Consider the following 21,638-nt stretch of genomic DNA (forward strand, 5'->3'; position numbering starts at 1 on the left):
TAAGTAAAGCAACTGGTGTATTTCACACTATATATATAGAAGTCCTCCTGATGCTGACGGTGGTTCTTTATTTATAGCTGAGTAGTTGAGCCTCCCAGATGATGAATAAAGGGGAGAGGTTAAGATTACATTGTTCTGGTAAATTACTTGCACAGAATGGCTGCAAGGCAGAAGCCATATCAGCGGATATATCCTTAAAGACTGCAGCCCGGTGCGTACAATATGTCTGAGCTAGCTTCTAGTTGTAAGCTGTCTGTGTTAGATGATTGTGATCAACCTTAATTAAATGCGCTAATACCGTCTCTGTCTCTGTTCATTTAGGGAAGTGGAGGCTGCAACACATGCACGCAAAAACAAACGGCTTCTTTTCTCTCACTTCGCTCTACTGATGTCTAATGACAGCATCCAATGCATTTATTTAAATCTAGTTATCTAGGAAAATGTTGGCACTACAAGTTCTGTGATAATCAATTGATGGTAATGTACTCTACTTTTATAAATTATGCAAGCCTAGGGATTAATGTGAATGAAGTCAATATGTTTCAAAATTATCTAAAAAGGTTTTCATGGATGTTAACAATTAATGAGTAAAGTATCCTCATCTAGATTTGTTTGTGTCAGAGGGAGCAAGTGTGGCAAGCTCGTCACTGTGCAGGGTAATAAGGTCAATGCAAAAAATAACCCACAGGCACATTTCCCAGCAAATGTGGAGAAACACACATACACACACACACACACACACAAACACACACACGCACACACAAACACACACCACTGTCCCGGCCTTATGTTGCAGAATCCAAACCAATCGAGTCAATTGCCAGAAAACATGACATGACCTTTCAGATTCACTGAGCATCAACCGTGAGTGGGACTGGCGTGCTTTCCGTTTCAGCGCACCCTCTGCCCCTCCCGCCCACTCCGTCACCCCCAGGGCCCTAAACCCTCCACAAATAATTACTCTCGGTGGAGTCTGTACTCCACAAGACAGAGCCAAAAAAACTTGACTCTGATCTTGACCCATACTTAGGGTTCTCTCACTATTAAATCATCCCTCACAGGGGTTTTACTATTTGAACAATTCAGTCACCATAAATGAGTAAGGTCAAGTTCAAGTTCACATTCTATTCCAAATACATATATATGTTATGGACTATACAGCATCCAAAGTATAAAGTCAGTTCATTTTTTCTAAAAGGTAAGCTGTGCAGGATTCCTATTAACTGTCATTTTTTAAAAAAAATGTCAAATGTAATTTGTTGTATTGAGCACAAGCTCCTCTATTGGCTTAGTGGCTTAGTGTTTGTTTTTTTTATTTTGCAAGGTATATAATCTAAAATCTTCCATATTTCCCGAAAGAATAATCAAAGTATTCATAAGAGCACTTCTAAGTTTAAGTTGTACGAGGTGAGATGTACAGTGATGAAGATTTAAGTCGAAGCACAGATGCAGACTAGGCAGGGATGGCTTCCCTCCTAAAAGCATTTTTTTACCGCCTTTAAATGAATACACATCACTGATGTAATATGACTACCACCTACTGGTTGAGAAACACATTCTGCCATTCAACCCTCCTGTCTCTTTCAGTACTTTTGGATGTCACTGCCTTATAGTGCAAGACATAATCATAGTCTTACCAAAAATTATGGTAAGACTATGATTGGTATGGTAAGACTATGACTCCCTATGGGAGTTTTTTTGGACCAAGATACAAACTGAGTAGGGTTAGGGTTAAAAGTTAAAATCTACATGTCAGTGCTCTCTGATGGACACACTATGGAGATAGGGTTTCTTAATTACCTCAAACCTAGTTTTGGATTTTCAAGCTCTTGATATCTACATGTACAACTATACAGATCTTCAATAAGCTCATTTCAACAGAGATATCGATGATATATTGATGATACTGTGTTATGTTCTCTAATTTTCTATTTACTGTCAAATACGTTTTCTGGTACATTTCATAGAATTGTTATTGTTGGTAACAATGTACAACAAACCAAGCCAGAGAGAAGAAATAGCACACGGTTCCCCTTACAAAAGAAACGTTGGATTCATTGGCCCCATAGCCATTCATTTTCGGGCAGAAATGTGACGAAGAGTCAGTAGGACAGACAGGATGACAGGATTTTTTATGTGTAACTACGGTATTTTTTTCCTCACATAAGTTGCCTTGATCCATGCCTCCGCATTTCTATTCACACAGACACCGGCTCACCTATGCTGCGGCTCTGATACTTCCTCCGGAGGCGCATCAGAGCCGCAGCGAAACTTCTACCGCTTCTCCCCATCTGAAACTTTCAAAATGACGGCGATGCAGAGAATTGGTGCATGATTCCCGCACTGACAGGGTAAAGTGAATGGGGCTACAGTCTCAGTTCATATAGTATAACTTACATTAATGACAAATGTATTAATAACTAAAAAACAGTTTTGCTCAACGAAAAGAATACAATCCAACTTTCTATGACCATTAAGACCAAGAAAATGTCAATTTTAAGCTACATCACAATACTTCTTATATATTTATTGATATCAAACCATTTGTTTTTGTATGTTTACATGTATTTCTGTCAAATTCTGTAGTTTCTGAATTCTAGCAGAAAATGTCCCAAATGTCAGGGGTCAAACAACCAGGTTGAGGCAGTGAGTGAACTAATTCCTGGTTTGTACCACCGTTCTGCATGGCAGCACCTGATAAAGTCATGGATCAATGAGGATTGTAGCTACTGACACTCAACGGTGAACTTAAACAATGTCATAATGGTTAGTCACTGAGCTGTAACCGAGAGCCCATTACTCACCAATGCTCAAAACTGCCCTCTTCACAATTCAGTTGAGCAAAACCGAATCTCTTTGTGTGCTCAAGATATTTAAAGCATAGGCCCATTTTACTGCAGAGTTTACATAGATTTCAATCAATTTTGCAAGTGACAGTAAGTTTTGGTCTTGTGTTACCAATGGTGGTATGGCTCAACTATTGTTTACTTTTGTATGACCTTTTCAAAGCACATGTACTTGCAAAGATTGATTTTCTATCTGCTTGTCAACTATTGTCTTCTGTTCATTTCACAACAGGACTAAATATGTCCCCTTTAGTACATCCATCCATCCATCCATTTTTTCTGAATTACTTCAGAAAATATTGAAATTATGAAATAATCTGCATATTGAGCAAAAATATATATCCGTCCAGTCACAGAAAACAAAACATCATCTAATATTGAACAAGCCATTATGAGCAATTACTTGCAAATTCCTGCACCCAATCAGAAATGACCTCAAAAGGTATCACACAAAGATTATAAACAGTAGATTAAACATGCAAAACCGCCAGTATTGCATAAGGAATGCTATTTTCGAGGCCATAGTGTACAACCATTCATTATACATATGCAGCTAGAAAAATGGTGCAAAGGTCAAAGATTTTGATCAATGTGATTTCTTATTTGCCTTTATTGTGACTGGCTTCTCTGTTTGTAGATTTAAAGCCTGCTACGGTGCAAGGTCAAGCACATTTAACCCTAAACATTTAGCTTATTCCACTGTCGCATCTGCATCATCAAATTAGTGTCAAGCTTCTTTTTCCCCTCTGAGAGGGCAAATCACTGTGACACACAGCAGGGAGGATCCAACAAGTCTCTTTTCATTTACCTCAAAATGAGGAAGGCAGAATGATGTGGGGCCAAAAGTCGTAATACAACAATCTTATTTCATGGATGATACTGCCCTTTCCCCCCTTTGTGTGCCTGTGAAGTTGATTTGAAGTCATGGTTAGTCCTTTTGATACGCAGCTGGGTCAGACCAATTTGCCACCTGGTGAGGAGGGGGAAGTAGGGAGGTACATTTTTTAATTGTCAGGTCACTTGGTGCAGGGACAGAAGATCCTTTGGGCACATTGTCTGTCTTTGTGTGAAGGACCAGCCATGTGAAATCCCCCACCTCATTATGAGAGCGGGAAGATTAATTGACCAGTTCACTAACTGGCAGCCTCAAGACTAGATCAACTTAGCAAGGGAACTCACCAATTAAGACTGGACTACTGCACCTTTTCTAATACCAAGAGTAATCCTTTTTATTATCATTAGTCTCTGTAGTCCTGTGAGGAAGATCAAGGCTAAGTTGCCCTTTGTCAAAGGCACAAAAACTACTAAAGGGTCTGACAGGATGATAGAATGCTTGTGGTAGCATGGGTTTACCAGAGAGCACAGATTAATAAGGTTGCAATAAACATGCATTTGCAAGAGCTAATCAATTTGATTAACAACACTGTGATGGAAGTGGTCCAAATCAGTTGTAAATTTCAATGCAGTGGGTTATCATTTTTTTTTTTCCTGAGAGATACCAGGTTTTTCCCAATTCCTAAATATTGTAATACTTTAAACAAACTTCATACATTATACAAGACTTATTATTCAACAGATACTTGAATTTCATTCAATCTTTACAATTACTCCATTACATCCATTACTAGGACTACAGTCCTAGATTATACTGTACATGAAATTGGTTAACCCAAAAATGTTACCCCATTACAAACATAACAGCTGTGTGCATGCGTGCATGCGTGCGTGCGTGCGTGCGTGCGTGCGTGCGTGCGTGCGTGCGTGCGTGCGTGCGTGTGGCAATTCATTTCACAAGCAGCTGAATTCACATCTGTGTGTTTTAAAAAGCTGCCATGATGAAAGCTTTTCAAAACAGCTTTAAAGTCTTCAGAAAGCTCAATAAAGTGCACTTCATATAAGGCATATCATGCACAAAACACTGTTTATATCATTCAGTAGAGGGGTCGATGTTGTTATACCACAATGTGTTACGGTTAAACTAACCAGAGGGGATGGATATGTCATGACCACAGAGGTGTCAGAGATCTAGTGCCAACACCTGTCAGTTCCCAGGGAGCTTGCATCTTCAATAACAATACTGACTTTGACATAAAACATACAACACATCCTTACATATACACATACTCGAATACACACACAGTCTCGCTTTGTCTTTTGTGTACACACAAATGCTTTGAGGGGGGACAGAGCGCTGAAAAGATGTCATCATCACTCTCTTCAGGAGGCCATTATGGATAGGAAGCTAATATGCCGCACAGATATTCCGGCATCTTTTTCACCAACGGCTACATATCCCTTGTGGGTGATCGGTAAAATTGGTTGACATTTTTCTGGCTCCAATTAACCTTCGATTTGACTCTCAGTTTTGCCTGTCTTCTTTTATTGTCTTCTTGAAAAAGTGGCAAAGGGATAGCACAGTTGGAAACAGTGCATTGTTTCCTGATGTTGACCATTTCCTTTTTTTGGCCTAATTGTTCCCTTTCCCTGTGGATGACCACCAAATGGAGAGGAGATGTACTTCATCAGTAGGTCATGGCATTCTCTACAGAAGGTTAATACAGGACTGCTCTTTATTGAATAGTATAAAATACCTTTAGAGATGAAAGATTGAGTGCCACTATGTTTTGTTCATGATACAAGTATTACACTACATAATAATATCACAAATGATCATTTTGTCCTTTTGTGTAAATTATGTTTTTGTCTTTATCCTTGACATAATATAATACTTGAGTCTTATATTACCTCTATAGGTCACGAGGAATTCCATTTTATCTTGAGCTATTTTAGTTGTTGTTTAATGGGTCAGTGACCTGTGTATGTCAGGATTAAAGCGATTAAAATCATGTGTTTAGCTCTATAGCACCCCTCCCCCATGTCGCTTTATCTATCCTCTGGTTAATTCAGAGTTCATCGAATGCTTATTCTTTCGATTGGACAATTTCCATAGTCTTTCATTCTTTAAACTTCCTCCTTTCCTTTACGTCACCAAATCTTGCCAAATGAGATACCAGTGTTTTCTAGACAATATTACAAAATGAGGAATGTACTGGTTGAGAGGATTATCTCAATTTACATCACCTAAAATAAGAGTCTGGATCCTAGCCCAACAGTGAAATCAACGAAAAAACTGTCACACAGGGCACCCTTTCCAACATTCAAAACTAGAAAGAGTAATGTGACGCTTAATTGCTTCCAATGTGTATTATGTTCAGCATTTAAATGTAAGCCTGCCAGTGTATGACAGATGTTCATATAAGGGTATGTATCTCTTCCTCTCTTCCAGACAGACTTCTTTTGTTTTTTACTTTTTATAATTAGAGTCCTAGATATATATGTGTCCATGTTTATAAGGGGGAGCTGAAATTCATTTAACATTTTAGTAACAGGGTTAGGGTTATATTATGTATTGTTTTTATTATTTTCAATAGTGATTGTTTTAATACATACATACAATATATACATATAATATATACATACATATATATGTATATGTAAACTTTACACGCGAAAAAAGATCATTTGAAATCGCTAGACCCCACTTAGGAGTCACAATTTAGTGTAAGATCAGTACTGCAGGAGGGGAAAATGAATCCATTTCAATAAATTTCTTTCTTGAGCAGACAGAGAGGCAAATCTTCAAATGCCCCTTGCTCTCACTTAGCCACTTGATAAGGCATGAGGTAGTATTTTGCTCACTGGTAAACTTGGAATACTATTTTGGTTATAAAATAAGAAACATTTCGAACATTTCTAAATGAGTCTCTACAAACACTGAACTTTCCCAAAAAGCAAACAGTCACAATAGGCTATAAAACTAAAAAGTATATCTTACGCTATTAATGAAAAAAACACTTTCAATTGTTTCCATTGATTGTTGACTGTTTCAATTAGTTCTACCTTGGCTATATGTATTGCACAACAGGGGAGCAAAGTCGACATACTGTCCCTGTCTTAGCAACAACTCTCTGTCCATTATTGTTGTAGCTGACCAATAACCCAAATTGTTGCCATACAACCAACTGAAATGGTGCAGGCAGGTCTTCCACTATCCACTCTACACAGTTGTAACACAACTGCATAAAGAGTACAGTATTCTATACAACGATCAATATTTCAATGCATCTCATTTTTCCCCAGTCGTTTGTGATGATTTAATGGCAGGAAAGTTGAGCTCATGTGGTGGTTGAACTGAGACATAAAACCACAGTGCAGTGCCTGAACACAACTGGCATACATTATTAAAAAGTCCACAGTCACAAGGGAGCTCACATTCTACCCAGCTACATAGAAAAGGTAGTGATGCTTGTGACTGCAGTTTGAACTCGCACTGAGGATACCAAGCATTACAAGACAGTCCCCTCACAGAAGGAAAGTGTTTTTCCTTTATAGCCCTTTCAGTTCAATGTTTGCATACACACGTGAACAGTCTACTCTGTTAAAAATAAGCATGCATTCATTGTTGCATTTATCTGTAATGAAATTAGGTTAAGTAGACACATGACCTACAGCTGCCACTCAAGCTAGACTCTTGATGCTTTAGCAGGCTGTAGTTAGCTCTGGCATCAGACCTGATTCATCATTCAGCATCAACTCTCACCTGAGGATTACCCCACACCAATGCTATATAGTTCAGCCATGTTATGCTAAATGAGTATGTTTGCATGTAGCTACAGTTTATGAAGCATGCAAGGGGCAGGGAATAGGATTAAAGCGAGTCTGTTGGCACTATACCTTCAGATATGTCCAAGTTAGTAACTGATCTAGTCACTTACAGGCCAGGGGTAATAAATTAGAGAAGATTAGAAGTCACTAGCATTCCAAAGCTGGTAACACGCTTGCCACTACATTCGTAAAACTGCATTACAGCATGATTAGTAAACTCAGATGGACAGCTCAGCAATCCAACAGTCTGGTAATTACCTTGGCTTTTACCATCATAGTATTCCTCAGCTGGTGGGTTACTAGCTGACATGCATCAGGCACATCTAGTGGTCATTTTATAAGGTCAGGTGTATCTTTCACAGGTGAGGAGCCTCAAATTAGTCTGTAGTTCAACCCACAGTGATTTACAGGCACTTATCAAAACTTTGTTATTAAGCCCCCTAAGGACAACCTTATATTCTGGCTTTTCTAATTATCCAATTATCCACACTAAAAGTGTGTACAACTGATTAGCAACAAAGATTGTAAAACAAGTCAGGATCGGCTTCCTCCAATAAACAAGATTTTTATTACAGTATTTTGCAATGTGATGTATTACAACAAGTTTCTGTTCAAATAAGTTACATACTCATCTCTATTGTAAACAGTTATTTGAATTGCTTGTTTCATTTACAGGATGCTAAAGCTGTTGATACGGCCCAAGGACAGAATATATTGTTTAATTTCCAACCTGTCACTGATAATCCTCCACGTGAGGACATATATATATTTTGTACATGTATGTTAACGTGTTACTTTTCTGTACAAGTAATTATTGTTTAGTCTGTAAGAGAGTCAGACTTCATAATAAAACATTTTGGCTGAAATAACACTGAATGCTCCAATCTAAACAAGGTTACAAAGACTTGTGCCCTTGTTTAACAGAGGTGCAGGCAACAAACACAGATGGCATCATGATCCAGTACCATGCCCCAAATGTCCTAGCCCTGGTACACAGCTAGGGCGAGGTTATACAGAGCCTCAGATCTCAAAGGGATGGAGTGCTGGCTCAACGTCAATCACAGTAATGTTGGCTGACACACTGGTGAGGGTGGTGACAGGGCAAGGTTATGTGTCACTGTACGCTCATGGCCTGCATGAAGACCAGGACTGCTAGAGCTCTGTCTCATGTGAGGGGTCACCCTAAGGGTTTTGGATCAAAATTAATATACCCCACTACAGTTGCACTGCACCTATCAACAAACTGCTCCGCCAGTCCCTTGGCTGAAGCCCCTTCCTTGCCTGAAATTGCACCCATAGCAGCCTGAAATATACCATCATTAACACATCATTATAATGTACTGTACAAGGATGCTTGCTTTTTTAGGCATTATGTTTACTAACAATTGCTGTCCTCACAGAGACATAGTTAGCCTTATATTCCATTGTCTAATACTCAATAACACTCTGAACATTATTATAATAACAGAGTCTCTATTTACTATTGAGAATAGGGCTGCAACTAACGACTATTTTCATTAAGCATCCATTGTTTGATTTTTAAAACCACAAGAAAATATTGGAAAAGATGACTCCCCAAGATGACTTCTTTAAATTACTTCTTTTGTCCAAACAAGAATCTAAAACCTAAAATATTCCTTTTACAATGTCATTAAATAATCTGAATAGTGCTGATTAATTTTTTGTTGATCAGCTCTAATTAAACAATCCACTCATCATTGCAGCTTTGGTTTAATGACCATTGAGCTAATAAAGACTTCTTGAAAAACCAAATCTAAGTAATGAAACATGCACATTGGTCAACCAAAGCTTAGGTGTTCACTTATCTGACCCAGCGTCCAGTCTTTACAGAACTTCTAACTGTCTAATTTATAAACAGCATTATTGCCAACCCAGCTATTCCAGCACAATAGCCATCACCACTTTTTTCGTATTGGAGTAATATGAAATCTAAACATGCAGTGATGATGTGTTGGTTTGAATGTTCCTCTACTAGTGATGGATTGTTGAATTCGGCCCCTCTGAGTTGTGAATCACATTCACCTGGGCAGTTGACATTTAATCAATAAACATCTGAACTGTTACCATGACCCTGAGCCATAGGGATTTAATTTGGTTTCCCAACACCGACTGCTGCTGCAGGACCCCCCCCGGATTTCCGAGACAAACCTCCCGTCACCTGTGGTTCATTTCAACGTCCACCCAGCAGAAGAAAACAAAAATCTTATGCTCTATTTTTTGCAAGACAAATAATCAAATGTTTCTCACAGTGTATGGCAAGAGGGTTTAATCAGGCCTGTGTCAACACTTCGATAACAATGCAAAGAATTACTGTGATATGCCAATGATGACAAGAATGTTTTCTCCTGGTTTTCACTTCATTTCACTTGCATTCAACACCACCATTACCACCTTTAAAAAAGACTTCTAATCTCCAAAAGGTGTTCAAATATTTGCCCTAATGAAGCATTTTATTTAGGGATGCACTATATGGATTAACCCAATAATTAGCATCTTCATATGGCAGATATCCAATATATTTTATTTTTGTACTTCATGAACACCTACAGGTGAGATAGGCTAAGATGTAGTAAGCAAAGATGGATAATTTCATATTCCACAGCTCTAATAAGATTTGTTGTGTTAAAACTCTGTCAACATTTTGTCCCTCCTCTCTGAACTCTTGAAAAACATTTGCAGCAAATTGCAATCGTGCTGTCTTCCGTAGACACTGTAAGAAACGTCTCATCTCTGTGTTTGGTGGTGGATCTCAAACCAACTTTCAAGGTGCAAACAGCCACCTGTGGTGTCAGAGTTTGTAAATGCTACGCTTTTTATGTCACTGAAAGCAATATGGCTTCATAATATTGGCTCTACAATACCAGTAAATAGCCAATTCTATACATTTCGCAATATCAGGCCAATAAAACATCTGTCAAATATACATGTATATCTTTTATCACTAATCTTATTAGTATCTGCATCTGTACTGTTACCTCGCATTTATCAAAACTGCAGTTAAAACACAAAAATGTTGCATTTAAAAAGTTGCTGTCTATCAAATACAGTACATACTGCATACTTGAACCCAGCTTGTGTGCATAAATAATGCAACATCAACATGTGTTTGTTTTTTTTTTTTATGCCAGGTGAAGCAGTTCGGTCAGTCAGCTTTATAATTGTTTGTAAAGGAGGAATTTCTCTTTTTTTTTTTTATTTAACACAAGATACAGGACCATGATATAATATGGCCACAAAGCAATGAGTTCATAGATAAGGCATACATGAATGTTTCACCTCAATAAATATTTCATCTTTGCTCTGAATCATTTAAAGCAAAGCCCTTTCTGTTGTTCTTCGGGCAACATGTGCATGCAGTGTACACGGTTTTATCCCCACTTCTCAGTTCCTGCCTCCCTCCCTTTCCTCTCTCTCTCTCTCTCACCACACAGTCTCCCTGCCTCTCTCTATCTCTCTCCGTCAGTTGGACAAGCTGCTCAGTGGCCCTGAAATATGGCACATTATGCCGCTCTGCTGATCATCGTTCAGCGTTACACCCTGATTCTGAATGCAATGTAAATGATATGATGATTCCCTCTAAGGCAACATTAACTTTACTATCGTTAAGCTTTTTCAAGTGCAAAGGTTGACTTCATGATACAATGAAGCAAACAGCACGGTTCACTTTAAGTGCAGTGGTAGTGCTGGCAGAGGATCATTCGATAACGAAAGCAGTTCCTGAGCAATCATGATTAAAAAGGGGCAACAGTACACACGAGATCAACAACTATTATATGATTCTTTTAATTAAGAGACTGGTTTATATCCTCCAACACTAAATCAGACTTGCCAGTGAATCGACTTCGCTATCTAGTTAAAGAAGTCAACTGGAGGTCATTTGTGGTTTCCGGTTGAATGGGTATGCATATGTGGAAGAAATGCTAGAATATGCATGACTGCTATTTACTTCATGTTTAACCAGTCTTGCTTGTAGCTTAGCCCTGTATCATATGTGAAATAATATGCACATACTGCATTTAATAAAAAAACGTGACTCTAAGGGCTGAATATATGAAACATGCTGTAATGTTGATACATTTATTGCTCAAGCCACAACAGCTATACACGTATCTTTGCAAATTCATTCAATCCAAAAATGTGCCCCCTGCTGTGTAAGATATTGTATATCAATAGGTCAACTACAAAGATCTGCACATACATTTTTACAATGCAAGAAAATGCACAGCTCGACTCATGAAAACCAGTATTCTTACAGCTTGTCTAATCTTTAACGTTTCACTCGAAACCCTGTAATTTCTTGTCACAGAAAGTATTACTTACATCTTCCAATTTCATATCACAGAACTGAGTGCTATTTATTATGTCTCTCTGTAGACTGTCCACTATTATTTCTTCATTTAGCTGCCTACTACACTAATATCTCTATTACCGTTATATTTTACAACACACTGCACATATTAAACAGGCTACTATTTGCTCCTTGGGGTGAATTTCTTCAATCCTGTTCCTTTACTACTAATAAATGATTAACACAGATAACAAACTTGTGAAGTGCATTTTGTCAGCGGACCCTTCTCCCTGTCCACTTCAATCCTACTTCATTCATTTAACCCAAGATTGGGCTCATGTTTGCTTGGGGGGCAGTTATCTCGGTTTTGTAATAACATATTACCAGCATGTTATGTATCTGAGCCCTCAAAAGTAGTTTATGAAAATGTTCTACAAAAGCCCCCATAAATGTACCAATGTCATGATCTGTGTGATTACAATACAGCTTACCACCCCATCTGTTTTTCTGCTGTAGGTGCGCTTTCTCCATCTGAACCTCTGATGCCTGTTTGGACAATGTTTTGAATTTTATTTTTTCACAACAAAAGATAGTTGCAGCTACTCAAAGCTATCAAATCACGCATATTTGTCATATTTGATATTATTACAGTCAAGTCGAAATTCTCACCTGTTCCACCTTCTCTCAATAGCTCTGCCTCAACTTCCCTCTGAACCTGCGATGACCACAGGTAGGTCTCAGCATCAAAGTCATGCTCCATTGGAAACAACTTAGAAAATAAATACAAAAAGTCACCAATCTTTAGATGTACAGTTTAATGGCTTGCATGAAGTTTTCATATTTTAGTTTTGTTTTGTGTCTTCTCATTCCCAGAATCATAGTCTGCTGTAAATCACCCCATACTGCAGTCCGTGACCCCCTTTGGTCCTCGAGGCCGTGTTCAATCCCAGTGTGGTGTACAGCCATGTTAATTTAAGGGCATTCTGAGCCCCATTGCTCATGGTTACAAGCAGACTAGGCAATTTTTAAAATTAGACTTTCAAGTATTCAGTATTAAAGGACTTGTATGAGGACTGGGGGCAAACACAGTTTTCCAGATATCCCTATCAGAAACATTCAAAATCTTCACGAACATTTTTGATAGGTTTGCTGGTCATACGAAAATAATCCCTTAATTTATGATAACCCCTGTTGCACAAATGAAAAACTTTAACTAGAACATTTATCAATCAGTTTATAATACTATACTAGCTGATAATACATTGGTTTTAATTGCTGCTGTAGCAATAACTTTATAATTTTAAAGTAATGCCCCTGTGCACTATATCTTGTTAAAAAATATAATTATACTGTACTCGCAATATAGCATAGCTGCCAGAAGTAAAGGCTAACTATTTTAGCTAAATTTATGCTAACATTACCTGAGCTAAATTTGAGTTTCTAAGCTAGGCTAGGCTAAGTTACCTGAGCTGGCGTTTCTTGATAATTGGTTTTGAATAGCTTCTTTGTCATATTTTACATCTCTGCAATGTAAAAAGGTTACAACATTACAGCTAACTAGTGATATACAGCTACCTACCACCACAAAGTCACTTACTCACCATCATGGTTGCGCACTGCAGTGAAAGTTGTCTGCGTACTGGGATGCTTTGAACTGAACTTCTTCGCAAGGCGGATAAGGGTGGTGTGGCTTATGCTTTTGCGGCAAACAGCATTCAAATATAACGCCATAGCTAAACGTGCTGGCAATTTACATGTCGGTCGCGCATTTATAATAAGACCCGGTCACTTTTCTGTGCGTAAATTCGCACATCTCAGGAGGGATTAATAGCTAACCAATGGCTAGGTCAACGACCAATGAATGAATCCAGGCTGATCAAGCTTGACCAATCAGCTTCCTTGTAAACACGACGTAGCCAATCAGGCTCCAGAGAGGGGGCATATTAAGCAACTGGTGTACTTTTTATCCATACATACAGTACTTAACATGTTTTCTATGTATCCTGTAAATTCAAGCTTAAGTATAATCAGTTGTACTGTATTTGTAGTTTAGTGTATAAGTTAAAAACATCAGTGTTGGTAGTTGTAGTTTTTTTTTCTTTATTATAGTTGGGCATTTATGTAAAGCCTATTGTTAACAACAGCAGGCTATTCACTTTTAAATCAAATTAGCATCACTGTTTGGATTTTAATCAATTTGAATATACTGGTTTATCATTTTTAGACAGGTGATTTGAGATTATTGTTTTAAGACAAAAAAATATATATAAATATATCCACAGGCACTGCCTTTATTTCAATGAGTGCCAAAAAAAAACTATGCATTTACCAAACCAAACGTTCAGCAGCAACTGATGTAGGCCAATCCAGCAGATATTTCCAGACTTAGTTAAAACTGCAGCTCAGGTTATCCTGTCATGTCAATGGTTATGCAGTTTACAGCAAGTATACACTTAATATGTTCTCATGCGGATACATTTATCAATACAATCACTATACCTATCGGTCACATTGAAGCAGAGAAGTGGCACCCAAATGCACGAGATGACAGGCAGCAATATCAGTGGTTGAAGTTTATTCAGGACCAACGGCTGGGACAGGCAAACACGGCAGGATCGAAGAAACACAACAGGAACAGGCAAACACGGCAGGATCAGGGAAGCACAACGGGAACAGGCAAACACGGCAGGATACGGGAAGCACAACGGGAGCAGGCAAACATGGCAGGATCATGCAAACACAACAGCAGATTTGTGGAGACTCAGCATTTGACTTGGCAATAACTGAACAAAAGACTGGATTTAAATACAAACTAAACTAATAAGGGGATGAGGTGTAGTCGGAATATGGCGGAGAAACACAGGTGGAAGTAATGAATGGAACACCACTAACAAACAGGGAAGGAGCTGATGAAAAAACAGTGGGAAGAAGTACTGCAGGTGTGGAGGGAAGGCAGATAACAAGGTAACAGGGTAACTCAGGTTACAGGGCTGGGCTAATTAAACAGACACAAGACAGGTGTAGCTGGAGGAGAACAAGAAAACAAAAGGGAAAACAGAACACCACAAAAACCTAGAAAACACACAAAACATACATAGAATGAACAAAATCACAGGGCCAAGGCACTATCACTCTCCAAAGACACAAAGGAAGACATATTTATGAGCAGTTACATATATACTTCAGAGAGATAACTGTTATCATCAGTCAGTTATCTCTTTCTTGGAATGTCTGAAAACTATAACCCCTCAAATCCTTTGTAAGAATTGACGTCTTTCATGAGCTGGATCTCTTCTCCTGGATAACAAATGGCTTTCACTCAAGATAAACTTCAGGTTATTGTGAAGAAAATTGAATTGGTCAAAGCTCCTAACACGACAAAAACAGTCTTGTGCACAGGCCAGAAAAAAATGGTCAAAACCATGGACAGAGTTTCATGGAACCATATCATACTGACTATGGTGGCAGTTCTTCCTACCTAGTGTTTAGTGCTGTAATTGAACCGATTGAATTATTTGTATCGATTGGATATATGCTGTAGGGCTCATACTTTCCTTTTGAGCCTTGCCTGCATATTGCTCATATACAGCACGATATGTTACAATATCAGTTGTACATAACATACCAGTTAACAATAGCCACCAATAACATAATGGAATGGAAATAATGATTTGTCCCATACCAAAAAAAAACTCTCTGCATCAATTTCATCGCGACTATAGATGTACAGTTGTAAACAAATGACAGGAGATACGAAAGATCAATAGCCCCATCTAGTGGTCACGTAAGATACAACCAGTGACCTTTCTAAGACCTCTTTGGTTTGGACCCAGGAACCGATACTCACCATCAAGCATAGTCTCAGCCTGAGGCTGTGTCATGCTGCTGTTCTCACCACTTGTCTTGTACTGGAAAACTCACAGAGGGATAGAGGAGAGGAGGAAAATCCACATGCTTCAGTGGCTTCGATGAGATGTAATGATGGGTTTCAACCAACAGATGTCAGACATAGTGGAGCTTTTTAGTTACCAAATACGAATTAGCATATAAACTTTTAAAGCATGAACACATGCACTACTTTTGTATTCTACACTTCAAGCTTAAGTTGTCGGTTTGAATAAATCTAGTAAGTATAGTGCACATCTCATATATTCCCTGATATCTGTTAGTTTCTTTGTTTGCTGTTCTTGTTTTCAGGCTGTTCATGTTCTCAAATCCCCCCTCTCCAACACTTTCACAACTTCACATTCATGAGCTCACTGCAAAAAAGACATGTCATAAACCATGACCCCAGCTTCTTAGCTGGTTTGATCCTAAATGCATTCAATACACACACCACTTGTTTAATTTTGATTTTTCCATGCACCGAAGCATTATTTCAAATAGTTATTTGTCTCGCACCTCACTGCCACTCTATTTTCTTATTATGCTCCATGATCCAGCTTGGCTTCATGCCAATTGACAAGACTGACAGCTATCACATGAATTCAGTATTTCAATGTTATTACGACAAATGAAATATGTATCACATTTAGGAACACAAACAGTATGACGGTGCCGAAATCAGGATTGGAAATGGTTCAGTGAGTGAAACGAAAGAACAAACACAAAAAATTATAAATAGTAAAATGAATGAAATAATAAATATGTTATTATTGTTATTATTATTATTATTATTAGTAGTAGTAGTAGTAGTAGTAGTATTGTTGTTGTTGTTATTATTCAGATAGTTGATTGGAAATAAAAATGATTGTCAGTGTAGTAAGTGTCATGTCACCCTCCATCAGTGTGTGGCAGTGGTGCATCTCAGCTACCTTCTTCTAAGGACACGAAGAAGAAGTCGGCTAACGGTAGCAGCTAGCGCCACCAGTTGCTGTCGTAATGTTAGCGAGTCTATCCTCAGTCAACCTGGGGAGGACAGCTCGGGAAAGCGGCGGCTTTCGCTACTGTCGTCAAAGCAGTTGGATAAGGTAACTAACTGTCGGATGGGGACAGCGCGGTCTGAGTTTAAAGCGTCTGTGAAACCACGTTTCCTGTGAGTGGCGTTCCCTGCCACACGGGCTAGCTAGCTAACAGTAGCTGGAGTGAGACTGTTCGCTGACTTGCTCTCTGCCACGGTGTCGTTATTTTGGAGAACACATGCTAAACGCCCGAGCTAACCTGCTAGCCTCTTAGCTAGCTGGCTAACGTCAATGCTGCTTTCAAGTGCTCTGCGAGAGAGTCGTCTACAGAGTTGTAAATAACGCGACGGCTTGCTGTGCGGTCCAAATAATGTAGGGAAATCACTGTAAGACGGGAGAAATGAATAGTTTGAAACGAGCAGTTCGGTTGGATTAAATTTGTCAAATATATTTTAGAAGGATATTCGTGTTGGTTTGAGAAATCGCAAATCAGCTGTGAGGCGACGCAGCATTAAAGTTTAGTAAAGTTAGCATTAATAACTTGCATGTTCAGTAAAATAATATAAACAATTTAATATTAATGTAATATTCGGTGAATAGGGTGCTGTCACTCGTAAGTGCGACTCAAACAACTTCGTTCAGGCAGGTGTGAATGCTGTAATTCAGTATTATAGACAGAACAACCGTGCCGAGACTTGCACTACTCTTTCCCTTTTTTTATGCAGCTGAACTGACCTGCAAGTCAAATCTGGTGCGGTTTGTTTGCGGTGCCAACGCTAAGCCGACTAATCCAAGTCAATGAAATCCAAACATAAACACCTGTCAAGTTTATACGATCAAAGATCACGCAAACGTTATACAATCTCTGGTAACAGTGGCAACGCGCATTCGTGTCACCCCCTGATTGGTTTTATTATACGTTATAACGTAAATCTGGTCAGATGAGTTGTGTTTGTGTCCTGCTCCTCTGTAATAAGTGAGCAGAACATGGTGATTACACTCTTATCTGACAGCAGCTGTCGTCAGGAAAACCCTTGATGACATACAAGACTGATTTTTTAACTACCAGTTACTGAGAGGGTGCCCACTGGATGACCCGCTGACCTTTCAGCACTCTTACACGATTTCATTTTTAAGGCAGGCCAAAGAACATGACTCATGAAATGTTTTTCATACCAACGGTATAAAGAGCCAACTGGTTGTTGGCTGTTAGTAAGATCAGCGCAAGGACATAACCATTTATTGTGGTTGGACAATTTGATTGGCTGTGGCATTCAGATGAAACGGCCTACTCAAGCCATTTGGGTCTGCCACTGCAGTTTACTCTTAAGCAGATACAATATAGATATGATTGAAGGCTAGGTTAAGCCGCTCAGTATCTGCCCTTTGCCTTTGGAGAGCGTAGGATTCTGAGGCACATTAAAAGTGCATTAGGTCATGGGTAAAAAATGGGGTCACCTGTCATTGGATCCAGTAGATTTATAGTGACACTTCCCAATACCCACTGTGGACCCTGATGATGTTTCAAAACTTAATTGAACATGAATACTGGGCTTCCATAGGAATGGTCACTCTCCCTTTTGGCATATTTTTCTGTACATTTACAAGTGTAGTTTTATGTTACACAGATTCTCAGTTGCTGGACTCCCATTGCTACTGGAGAGATACAATTACTATTTGGTATTGAACAACTACACCTCCTGTTAGGCCATGACAGGGTCTCTTGGGAAATATTGTTAATTGCTAATAAAACTTTAAGAATCTTGATTCCTGAGTTGCTTATATTTTTAATTTTTTTAAAAAAGACAAAAAGGAAACCCTCTCAAAAAAAAAAAATGCTGTTTCGTTGCACAAGGTAGTGGAGCAGATGCTAACTAGTTGCACACTGTATGTATGAATAAGTCTTAACTGTGACTTGCGCATCTGAGACTCACGTTTAATTGTATCCTTGCTTTAATGTTGGACATGTCTTCACAGGCTGGTGTTTAACTATGCGGCGGGGGGAGCAGGGTCCACGGGCTTTCCAGGCCCCGGTGGATGTCCATGCCAGTGCAGATGGCCAGGTTTACATGTTTAGGAGGAGGCAGAATGAGTCCGCTGGATCCTCCGATGATGAGGAGCTCAATATCATTGAGATGCAGCCGCGGGTTTACCAAGAGCAGGAGCAGGACAGACTGAGGAACGTCCAGCTGCTGGAGCGGCAGGTGTTAGATGGCGACAACCTCAACAAGCTCGCACTGCAGTATGGCTGCAAGGTAAAGATTTGTGACATCAGCTGATGTTCTTTGTATATTTCTGGTGTTGTTCTCTTCAATAGCAGTGATGACATTTATGTATCTTTATTCGTGTTTCTGTCCACAGGTGGCTGATATAAAACGGGTGAACAACCTTATGCAGGAACAAGATCTATTTGCACTGAAATCTATCAAAATACCTGTTCAGAAGCACAGCCTTTTAACTGAGACTTGCACAGACCTACGTGACCCTGCAGAAGAATTGCCACGTTCATCTGCCGCACCAGCAACTTCTCAGGACAGAGCCAGAGCCCAACCACATCTACAGGAGGTCACAGACTTTCTAATGGAGGTGGACCACGACATTGAGAAACTGATTCAGACCACGATTGATCAAGATGACGATTTCTTGGATAACTCGGACAAACGGGAAAGGTTTGGATTCAGAGGACAGCGCCTGACCAGTCCCGGTGCGGACTGGGGCATCCAGTGGTGGAACGCTGTAGTTGCCATGCTTCTGATAGGCATCGTCCTGCCATTATTTTATGTAATTTATTTCAAAACAAAAGATAATGGAGTAGTTTCACCAACAGATGGTAGTGGTGCTACACATTCAGCCAGCATGTCTTCAAATGCCTCAGTGACAACAGATGTGGCGCATTTTAAAAACCCAAGATAGCTCAGACCAGAGTCACAGAAAGCCTGAATTTTTATTTAAGAATATTGGGTTGGATAGTCTTCGATGTAGGTGACAGTCGTGTTGAATCCAAATTTCATCTCAGTGCAATACCATCATGTGTGTAGCTTCTAACAGCGAATGCGACCTTTTTTATTTTCTACTATAACTGTGATGCTTCAGGCAAACACCTCAATGATTGTCTTGGAGAAGAAAAAAAAAGAAATAGCTGCACAATCATTTTTATGACTTTATGACACTAACATGAGCTTTCATACAGAATTGGCTGAAATTTCTTTTGGTACTGTTTATTTTGTTTTGGGGGGGGATTACAGTTCATCATTATACTGTATTAGAGGTATTGGGCTGTATTCAGACCAAATCAGGCTTTGCAGAGATTAAGCGTGGTTGTACAGCAGTGTTGGAGGACACAACTGGGAGAGTATCGTTATCGTCAGTCTCCTGGAAGCGTAAATGTTGTTTGAGGCACCAAGCAACATGGTGGACCTCTGATTGTTTGTGTACCTTTTTTAGCCGTTAAGACAGTGTTTCTTTCACCTGTTTCATTTGTCTTTCACCACACAGCCTCTGCGCTCTTTTTGTTGACAACCCAAACAGTCCGCACTGCCTTAACGCACTACACACATTCAGATTGAAAGGGTGGACTGGACTTTTCACTGCAGTGCCTGATCTGGTCTGAAGGCCTTACATGGTCATGCAAGCACTATGCAAACATCCACCCGGTAGATATTTCTTTGTAGGCTTTACCACAACTTTTCTTTCCAGCCGTGCCTGTTGCCAGTATAAACACATCAAGTGACATAAAATCCGTGTTGTGTATCAGGCGTCATCTTGATATCTGTCCCAATACAGTTATATATTTTTAGACTTTTGCCTAAAAACGGTAACATTGGAAATGTATTGTTACTGTTTGAGTGTAAACTGTATTTTACATGGGTTTGAGCATTTTTTGTGTGCCTTCTTTGATGTAACTTATTTTTTGTGTTTGTGTGTTTATTGTTAAGTTATTGCCATGCACGTCATGCCTTTTCTCTGGGTCTGTGTACAGTGCCAGAAGTGTAAAATTGTGTTTACAGTAAGAACTTGGTGCAATATACTTCACCGTGTTAGATTTTATCAATTCATTGACACCTTACAGTCTTTCAAGTACATGGTGTTGCAGTTTGAAAATGTAATTTACTCACCTATAAGCTCTCTGAGTGAGCTTTGCGATACAGGAAAGTGCCTTAAACCTTCATTGTCAGGTGCGTATTGTATAGCACACGTAATCTTACATTGTTTGATGGGTACCTGGGTCCACCATGAACAATTGGTGAATTTCTCGCTTGTCCAATGCACTTTTTAAAATCCAAAGTATTTTATTTTAATGAAACTGAAAAATGTATTATTGCCATATTTTTCAAACGTTTCGGTCAATTTGACGTTGATGGATGTTCAAGAATGTTTTTATTCGGCATGTAGCTATTTGAATACAAACTTTATAGCGTGAGTGTGTGCCCTTGTTTTCTGTGACTTTTTTCCTACAAGAATTTCCAAGAATTATATTCACACCAGTTTAAGATCAGACACACAACTTACTGAGATGGAATTACTCACTAGGACAGCACATATACAACTACATACATATACAGTATATTGTGTAGCTATAGTATGTATTATGGAAGTACCTCTTAAGGGAAGTTTCGAATTTTTGATTAGTTGCAGTACCGACAGTCACCAAAGGATGGCAGCATGCACAAATATTTGTGTGTTGATTATTGGAGGGATGGCGTCAGACAAGTTTACTTCCTATAGCTCCTGAGCAAGACTGCATGTAGGATGGGTATATGGTTTATTACAGCTTTTTAAAAATACGAATGATTAAAATAGTCAAAATATTAATAAAATATAAAGAAAGTTTATTCCTTCTCCCACATCAATACCCACTGTTTTTTCATTGTTCACCTTGATGATCTGATCTGGAAAGCTGCAACAGGTGTAACCGCA

The 21,638-nt window shown here is 39.0% G+C and overlaps 1 protein-coding gene and 1 long non-coding RNA gene across 2 annotated transcripts in view; one reads left to right on the top strand and one right to left on the bottom strand.

The window, feature by feature from the left end:
* Nucleotides 1-13,651, bottom strand: part of LOC115586181 (uncharacterized) — a 141,972-nt gene extending 128,321 nt beyond the window's left edge. The window contains exons 1-3 of the long non-coding RNA XR_003984832.1: nt 13,422-13,651; nt 12,490-12,589; nt 12,312-12,366 (exon numbers count right to left, since the gene is read on the bottom strand). This is a non-coding gene — a long non-coding RNA (uncharacterized LOC115586181). The remainder of the gene's footprint in view (nt 1-12,311; nt 12,367-12,489; nt 12,590-13,421) is intronic.
* Nucleotides 13,652-16,633: 2,982 nt separating this feature from the next.
* On the top strand, nt 16,634-21,141 carry lysmd4 (LysM, putative peptidoglycan-binding, domain containing 4). Its single transcript, XM_030427213.1, has 3 exons — nt 16,634-16,790; nt 18,699-18,976; nt 19,083-21,141. The coding sequence occupies exons 2-3, from the start codon at nt 18,713-18,715 to the stop codon at nt 19,632-19,634; spliced, it is 816 nt and encodes a 271-aa protein (XP_030283073.1). The 5' UTR covers nt 16,634-16,790; nt 18,699-18,712; the 3' UTR covers nt 19,635-21,141.
* Nucleotides 21,142-21,638: the final 497 nt, after the last annotated feature.

Source organism: Sparus aurata, chromosome 8, assembly GCF_900880675.1.
Source record: "Sparus aurata chromosome 8, fSpaAur1.1, whole genome shotgun sequence".
Classification (NCBI taxonomy): Eukaryota; Metazoa; Chordata; class Actinopteri; order Spariformes; family Sparidae; genus Sparus; species Sparus aurata.